At 37.8% G+C, this 8,206-nt stretch overlaps 1 protein-coding gene across 4 annotated transcripts in view; it reads left to right on the forward strand.

Annotated features, from left to right (window-relative positions):
- The window catches only part of LOC106872345 (WD repeat-containing protein 97), a 103,585-nt gene extending 98,284 nt beyond the window's left edge, over positions 1-5,301 (forward strand). For all 4 annotated transcript variants that reach the window (XM_014919301.2, XM_014919300.2, XM_014919302.2 and 1 more), the window contains 2 exons: positions 4,092-4,162; positions 5,045-5,301. In XM_014919301.2, the coding sequence (XP_014774787.1) occupies positions 4,092-4,162; positions 5,045-5,271 (298 nt within the window). In that variant the 3' untranslated portion in view covers positions 5,272-5,301. The remainder of the gene's footprint in view (positions 1-4,091; positions 4,163-5,044) is intronic.
- Positions 5,302-8,206: the final 2,905 nt, after the last annotated feature.

Consider the following 8,206-nt stretch of genomic DNA (forward strand, 5'->3'; position numbering starts at 1 on the left):
GCTTGTGCGGGTGGCACATAAAAGACACCATTTCGAGCGTGGCTGTTTTCGTGCGGGTGACACGTAAAAGCACCCACTACACTCTCTGAGTGGTTGGCATTAGGAAGGGCATCCAGCTGTAGAAACTCTGCCAAATTAGACTGGAGCCTGGTGTTGCCATCCGGTTTCACCAGTCCTCAGTCAAATCGTCCAACCCATGCTAGCATGGAAAGCGGACGTTAAACGATGATGATGATGATGATGATGATATAGGAAAATTAATCATGTACACCTTCCACATTAAAAATATACAGTAAAGTGCAGCTTATTGCTCTTAAAGTGATGAGCTGAAAATAACTTTTAGTTAATTAAAACCGTAATCATAACAGGAAAAAAAATCATTTCCATTAATGAAAATTATTCTCAAAAGGTACCAAGAAAAGAACTCTACAAATTTATATTAACCAAATATAACTAAGTATTGCTATGTTAAATGTTGTTGTTGTTGTTGGCACTCCGTCACTTATGATGTCAAGGGTTCCAGTTGATCCGATCAACGGAACAGCCTGCTCGTGAAATTAACGTGCAAGTGGCTGAGCATTCCACAGACACGTGTACCCTTAACGTAGTTCCTGGGGACATTCAGCGTAAAACAGTGTGACAAGGCTGACCCTTTGAATTACAGGCACAACAGAAACAGGAAGTAAGAGTGAGAGAAAGTTGTGGTGAAAGAATACAGCAGGGTTTGCCACCATCCCCTGCTGGAGCCTCGTGGAGCTTTAGGTGTTTTCGCTCAATAAACACTCTCTATCGAAACCGCGATCCTATGACTGTGAGTCGGCTGCCCTAACCACTGGGTCATTGCACCTCCACTTAGTAGTATTAACATTCATTGTAACAGAAGTGCTGACTAATAAATCTATAGTTCTGTTCTGTAGCACATTATGACAAAATAAATTTCACTACACACATATAGTAGACAACAGTGAATATCTCCAGGTAAATAACCATACAAGTTTTATGTATCTCTGTCTGCATGTGTATGTGTCCTTAAGTATCACTATCATACAAGTGGTGTTAGTTTTCAGTTTGCTATGAAAACATGTTTGACCATGTAGAAGTGTTGATCAAAGGAGGGGCATCAAACTGTAGAAAATATACCTCAATGAATTCTATTTGATTCAGGCAAGCCTGGATGCTAACATAATGATGATGATGATGATGATGACAGTGATGTTTACATGTGTATGTGTGTGTATGTGTGCATTAAAAAGGCACTACAACAATACAGCATTGTCAATATAGTGAAAATCAATACCAAGCTGCTTTTGTTGTTGTTGGCACTCCGTTGCTTACGACGTCGAGGGTTCCAGTTGATCCGATAAACGGAACAGCCTGCTCGTGAAATTAACGTGCAAGTGGCTGAGCACTCCACAGACACGTGTACCCTTAATGTAGTTCTCTGGGATATTTCAGCGTGACACAGTGTGACAAGGCTGACCCTTTGAATTACAGGCACAACAGAAACAGGAAGTAAGAGTGAGAGAATGCTGTGGTGAAAGAGGACAGCAGGGTTTGCCACCATCCCCTGCCGGAGCCTCGTGGAACTTTAGGTGTTTTCGTTCAATAAACACTCACAACGCCCTGTCTGGGAATTGAAACCGCGATCCTATGACCCGAGTCCGCTGCCCTAACCACTGGGCTATTGCGCCTCCACAATACGAAGCTGCACATAGTTGTTTTTATTCAATTGTGGAAGCAAATTCAAACCATGACTTATGAATGGTGCTAATGAATTAAGTATGCCAGTGGATCTGAAGGACTCCCTCATGTTTGCAATTTATGAATAGCAATGCTCAACGTTATGGCATGATCTGACTTTTTAATAAAAATGATCCTACTTGTTGAGGTGATTATGTCATGAGAAAGAAATATAAAGTTAGTTATGAAAGGGAGAATAAAATAAGTGAAATTTAGGGAGTCCTGTGAGGTACTTGGATGGCAATGTAAAGTATTTCCAGTATAAAGTATTTCCAATGTAAAGTATTTCTAGAGGTAAGATAAGAATTTGTAACTAGATCATCACTGTCCTACCTGGTTGCAGAGTGCAGCTGGAAATGCTTCATCATGAATATGGCTGGAGAATATGAGAGAAAACTAAACTTGTGAGTGGAGAATAAATCCTCTGCAAGTAATAATTTAAAATGATTGGTGGAAGGGAGTTGTTTAACAGTATGGTTGGATGGGTGACAGGAGAAAAACAGTATGCTGGGCCAACTAAAACTGGATATTTCCCACCAACATCACTGATGCTCAGTACTGCTGAAGTGAATACTGCCTCTATTGTGTTCTCTACTCAACAGCTAATGAACAAAATGTCCCAGAATACAAGCTTTTTGAAAAATAAAATAGTTAATATTTAATGTATTTTGAGAATGTAGATGGTTGTGTTATAAAACTACTGAAGTGGGCAATATTCTTAATGTTTAAATAACCCAGTTAGGTAATTGTAAACAAGTTTCACGGTATTTTAATAACAGCTGTCGGCAACAACCTTGTAAAATTGTTGATTGCTTCGCCAGCTAAAAGTGTCAAGTTTGATACTTCCTGTGACCAGAAGAATAATTAGATCCCAGAACTCCATAGAGTTGACCAATTGATGGTTATTGATCATCATCAGAAAAAAAAAAAGGATTAGATCTTCTACAGCAAACAGTTTAACATAGGTAAAAGAAAATATAACAGATTTGTTGTTCAGCTGTTGTTTTCTTTTTGTTTGAAAATAAAGACCCCCTTTCAGTCATGAATGACCATGGGATTGCACTTAGGAAGTCCCCTCCTAAGTATAAGTCTGGGCAAAGCTATTTATGGAAGACCAGCAGTTGCCCATGTATACCAGCCTCCCCTCTTCACAATACTGATGTTATCCAAGGAATAAGCAAAGGCCGATACAGCCTGGTATCAGTGACATCACAAACAGCTGAGTGAACTGGAGCAACGTGAAATAAAGTGCCTTGCTCAAGAACACAACACACAGCCTGGTTCAGGTATTGAACTCACTACTTCATGTTTGTGAGCCTGATGCTCTAATCACTGAGCCATGCACCATCATAGTTAAGCAATCCTAAATTACACTCAGCGGTTAGAACTTCATCCAATGTTGACTTTACTTTTCTGTTTCTGAACATGATCAAATAAGTCAAGTGCTGAGTCTGGTTTACATGTCTGTGTGCTCCTCCCTAATTTATATCACTGTAGCAGAGTTAAAAATCAATATTTGGAAATATAAGGTAATGAGCTGGCAGAATCGTTAGCATGCCGGGTGAAATGCTTTGCAGTATTTCATCTGTCTTTACATTCAGAGTTCAAATTCCACCAAGGTCAACTTTTCCTTTCATCCTTTCTTGAGTACTGGGGTTGATGTAATCCACTTACCCACTCCCTCGAAATTTCAGGCCTTGTGTCCATAGTAGAAAGGAATATTTAGAAATGTATTCTTCAACCAATATTTGTTCAATGATAAAATAATCACTTATTTTAAAGATCATGAAATCTACTGAATTTTTATTTTTAGTGAATAGCAAGAAATTTAAGAGAAAGAGAGTGTAAAATTGAAACCAGAACACCAAATCTGAGTTAAGAATCTTGTTTTAAGAGTAGTAGTGGTGGTGGTGGTGGTGGGTGCTTGTCCACTAGTGACTGAGGAAGACCATCACTGACCATTGCCTGTGCAAAATGTCACCAATGCCCATGCATAGAGCTGTTTCACCAGCAGTTGGCTTCACCCAGGTTCATGTCCACAGCTTCCATGATCTCAAGCACAAGCATAAGATCCCAAAAATGTTCAATGCCATGGACCTCAGAAATTCTGGGTTGTTGTATAGCATGCTGGAAGACTACTGGGAGTGGGGCACCTCTTAGCTTTTGCTAAAGCATATCTTATAAGAAGGTCATTGATATAATACCAGATATGCAGATAATATGTGTGTGTGTGTGTGTCCTCCTTATAATTAATGTAACAGCTTATAGATCTCATTAAATCGTTTTGTAATCCAATTGTTCTGTAACTACTATGCTGTGCCAGGAGTTTAACTTGTAATTTTCATTTACAGCCATCTTACACGCCTTGGTGAAACATATACCAGTGTCTGTAAGCCAAAAAGAGAAACCCTATTTTATACAAGTAAGTTTAAATCTTAATTTCTTGGTGGAAAATAATAAAGTAGTCAATCTGCTGGATTCTAGCAATTAACTGGGTGTTTTTTTTTTCTCTTGTATTCCATGTTTTATGGACTTCATTTCTGCATAAAACGATTACACTGATTCCTGTATTTCCTTTCTATAAATCTCTCCCACCTCTACCACCACTACCATGACTACCAACATCGCCATCACCATCACCATCACCAACACAAACATCACCATCAACACCATACAGTTTCCCATACCCAGTGCTTTTTATAGCCATTTTGGAGAAGATTCCCCACTTCCGGGCTTTTATTGAGCAGGCAGAATCGTAAGCACTGGGCAAAATGCTTAGCAGTATTTTGTCTGCCACTATGTTCTGAGTTCAAATTCTACCAAAGTCAACATTACCTTTCATCCTTACGGGGTCGATAAATTAAGTACCAGTTGAGTACTGGGGTCGATGTATTGTTAGCATCTGTCTTTATGTTCAAATTCCACCTAGGTTAACTTTGCCTTTCATCCTTTTGGGGTTGATAAAATAAGTACCAGTTGAGTACTGGGGTCAATGTAATCAACTAGCCTCCTCTCCCAAAATTGCAGGCTTTGTGCATTTAGTAGAAAGGATTATTATTATATATATATTTTTTTGCTCTTCACTTGTTTCTCATAATAACTTTATTGTTAATGATTTTACTGTAATGATGGATAATAGTCTGGGTTATTAGTTATGATTAATTAAAATTTTAGTTTTAAATTAATTTCATCTGATTCAAATTTTTCCTCAAAAACAATTGTTTTCATGTTCAGTTTTTTTCCTACACATCTTTTTAAACAAATCTTTTCTCTCTCAACCATTACTTACAACTTTCTATTACAGATTATAAAAAGCCTCCGATTACTTACAAGGATTATTTGCCCCACCAACTGAAAAATCATCGCTTGAAACATGGTTTTTACTTATCACTACCAAAATTGGAATTGAATCCATTTACAAAAGAGGAATCTCCAAAGAAAAAAGATGGAAAAGATCTTCCACTCATCACATTAAGAAACATGCCAAAGTATTTTGTCCCATCTCTGTCTTTAGCTTCACCATCTAGATGAATATCTCAAAATAAACATTATTTTACATTGCTTCGTAGTCTTTTCACAATTATTGGAAATATGGCATATATTTTTTTATATTTTAGAAGGGAACAGTTTGCTGATGTTAGCTATACAATAGCAAATTGAGTTGTTGGAATGCTTGCCTTAAGGTTGAAAAACTTATAATTTGTGCCGTTACTAGTGATGTACTGAATTATTGGTCAGGATCCCAAACTCTTGGTAACTCAGTATATCTTGATGTTATCATTGAGGAAAGAAGGTACATGTTACTGATGTAGTCAAAAGAAGCACTGCATAATTTACATCTAATTGTGTAGCTTGCGATACTGAAATGGAATTCTCACTTGGAACTTCTGCAATCAGCTGGAGTTTAGTCTAATGACAGAGATGATAGAATTCTTTAACACATTTGTAAAATTAACATAGATTACAGTACATTGTGATGATAATTTAAGAAAAGTAGCTATTATTGACTTACTGTTATCAACATAATGAGAACTACAACTACCATTGTCATTAATAGCAGTATAGCCATATTACACATTCTCAATATTTCTAATTATTACCAAATAATTATTTTATTTTAGAAAGTGGGTAACACAAACATTTTTTTTATTTAATAACTTGATCTGGAAAAAATGACTTCTCAGACCTTCAAAGATGGGACCCACTTGGTTGATTAATGTTCTGCTTGATCAAGTTCGAGTTGACAACTGCAGGAAAAAACATAATCAAGTAGAAAATTCTGTGTACTTAGACACAGACTGTGGAGGGTGGGTTATGGACTGTTCCTGATTTTGTCCTTGCTTCTTTGGTTTTAATGACTAGGCACTTGCTTCCATCGGTCCTGACCCAGATAATCGAGAACACATCCAGTGACACATCAGTCAAGGCTTCCCCCAGTAACAGCTTCCTCACAAGCCCATTTCTGGGTAAGACTGGCCACCCTGTTCATTACTTCGTTGCAGTTCTTATCCATCTGGAGGTCGGGACCAGCAACAATGAAGCCGTCCGATGGCATTGATCTCCCCCCCCCCCAGGTGCCCAGCCACAAACACACTGACTTGGCGTTGATTTTGGTCCCTGCAGCCGACTCATATTTCTTTAGAATGGTTCTGACCGTCTCCACTTAGGAGGCATCTGACACCATGACGGTGACACTGTCTGCTTATGCCAACACCATCCTCCTGTGTCTCAGTTTGAAAAGGATGCCTCTCAACCGTTCCAACTTCCACAACAGTAGCTCACGAGGCAGCAGGTACAGAAGAGGCAGCAGCGGGCAACCCTGACGGATCAAGTGTGCGATGCAAAACTGTTCTGAGAGGTGGCATTGCAGCAATGCAACCTCTGTAAACAGATCCAAAACTGGCCACTTTGAGAACAATATCCAAGTATAATATGAAACGGGAATTGATATCGAACAAAAAGCGAATGAAGATGCTATGTGGGTTGAAGAGTTGGAGCTGTATGGAAAGAAACGTATTTGCTGTGAAAGTGGAAAATATGAAAAACATAAGCGATTATGATGGAATTGATAATACTGCACATTTGTTAGAGATACACGCAAATGACATGAAAATTGGCAAATTTATACTCATTTACACATTTCAGTCATTTGACTGCGGCCATGCTGGAGCACCACCTTTAGTCGAAGAAATCGACTCTAGGACTTATTCTTTGTAAGCCTAGTACTTATTCTAACGGTCTCTTTCGCTGAACTGCTAAGTTTCGGGGACATATACACACCAACATCGGTTGTCAAGCGATGGTGGGGGACAAACACTGACACAAAGACACACACACACACATATATACAGGACAGGCTTTTTTCAGTTTCCGTCGACAAAATCCACTCACAAGGCTTTGATTCGCCCAAGGCTATAGTAGGAGACACTTGCCCAAGGTGCCACGCAGTGGGACTGAACTCAGAGCCATGTGGTTGGGAAGCAAGCCGCTTACCCTCTAACAAATGTGCAGTATTATCAAATCCATTTTCATCGCTTATATTTTTCATATCTTTCATTTTCACGTCAAATTAATTTCTTGGATTTTTCTGATAGGGAATAATGATATAATTAAACAGGGAATTATACTCTTGACACTGGCAAAAATTATTGTTTACAAAAACAGCATTAACTGTATTCAGCTGAGTAGACGTCAGTGATTGGTTGAAATTACAGAAATACGACAACTTTAACATGAAATAACTTGCAATATATAAATTTTGTTAAGAAAGCTAAGAGAAAAAGATGTTTTATATGACACATTCTACCAGTATCCCAAGTTTGAAAGTGTTTCGTTAAGAAAACAAGTGGTGCCCGTCAAATCAGAAAGATCCCATTTCTTTCCATACAGCCCCAACTCTTCAATCCACATGGTGTCTTCATTCGCTTTTTGTTCTATATTTATATCCATAGTATATGAAAATTTAAAAGATGATAAGCAAAATATTTTGATGCAATTAAAACGATCTCTACGAAAAAAAATGATTGAGTTTGAGATTCAGTAACAGTGGAAAACTGGCTGAAACAAAAATGAGATGTTGCTGTACTAAAGCATATTATATCTACAAATATTCCTGACGTCTATAATTTGGTATCTTCTACTGTGGTTGTGTTGGTTGGAAGTTGGATAATAAAACAGTTATAGTAAAAAGACAGACAAGATCCATGATGGAAAAGACAAATTAGTAGAAACGTCAGCAAAATTGAACGCTGGAACAAAGTTACGATAAAAAATGCATCAAAGATTAACTTCCAGGAGTGCGAGATGCTAGGATGATATATTTCTATAAGGGAGAAGCATTCAAGAAAGCGGCCTTTCCAATAAAGATGAGCTTAAAATTTAGAAAGACGATGTATTTTAGATATTTTATATTTTATATATATATGTATGTATATATGTATATATATATATATATATATATATATAT

This window comes from Octopus bimaculoides, chromosome 3 (genome assembly GCF_001194135.2).
Source record: "Octopus bimaculoides isolate UCB-OBI-ISO-001 chromosome 3, ASM119413v2, whole genome shotgun sequence".
In the NCBI taxonomy this organism is placed as follows: domain Eukaryota; kingdom Metazoa; phylum Mollusca; class Cephalopoda; order Octopoda; family Octopodidae; genus Octopus; species Octopus bimaculoides.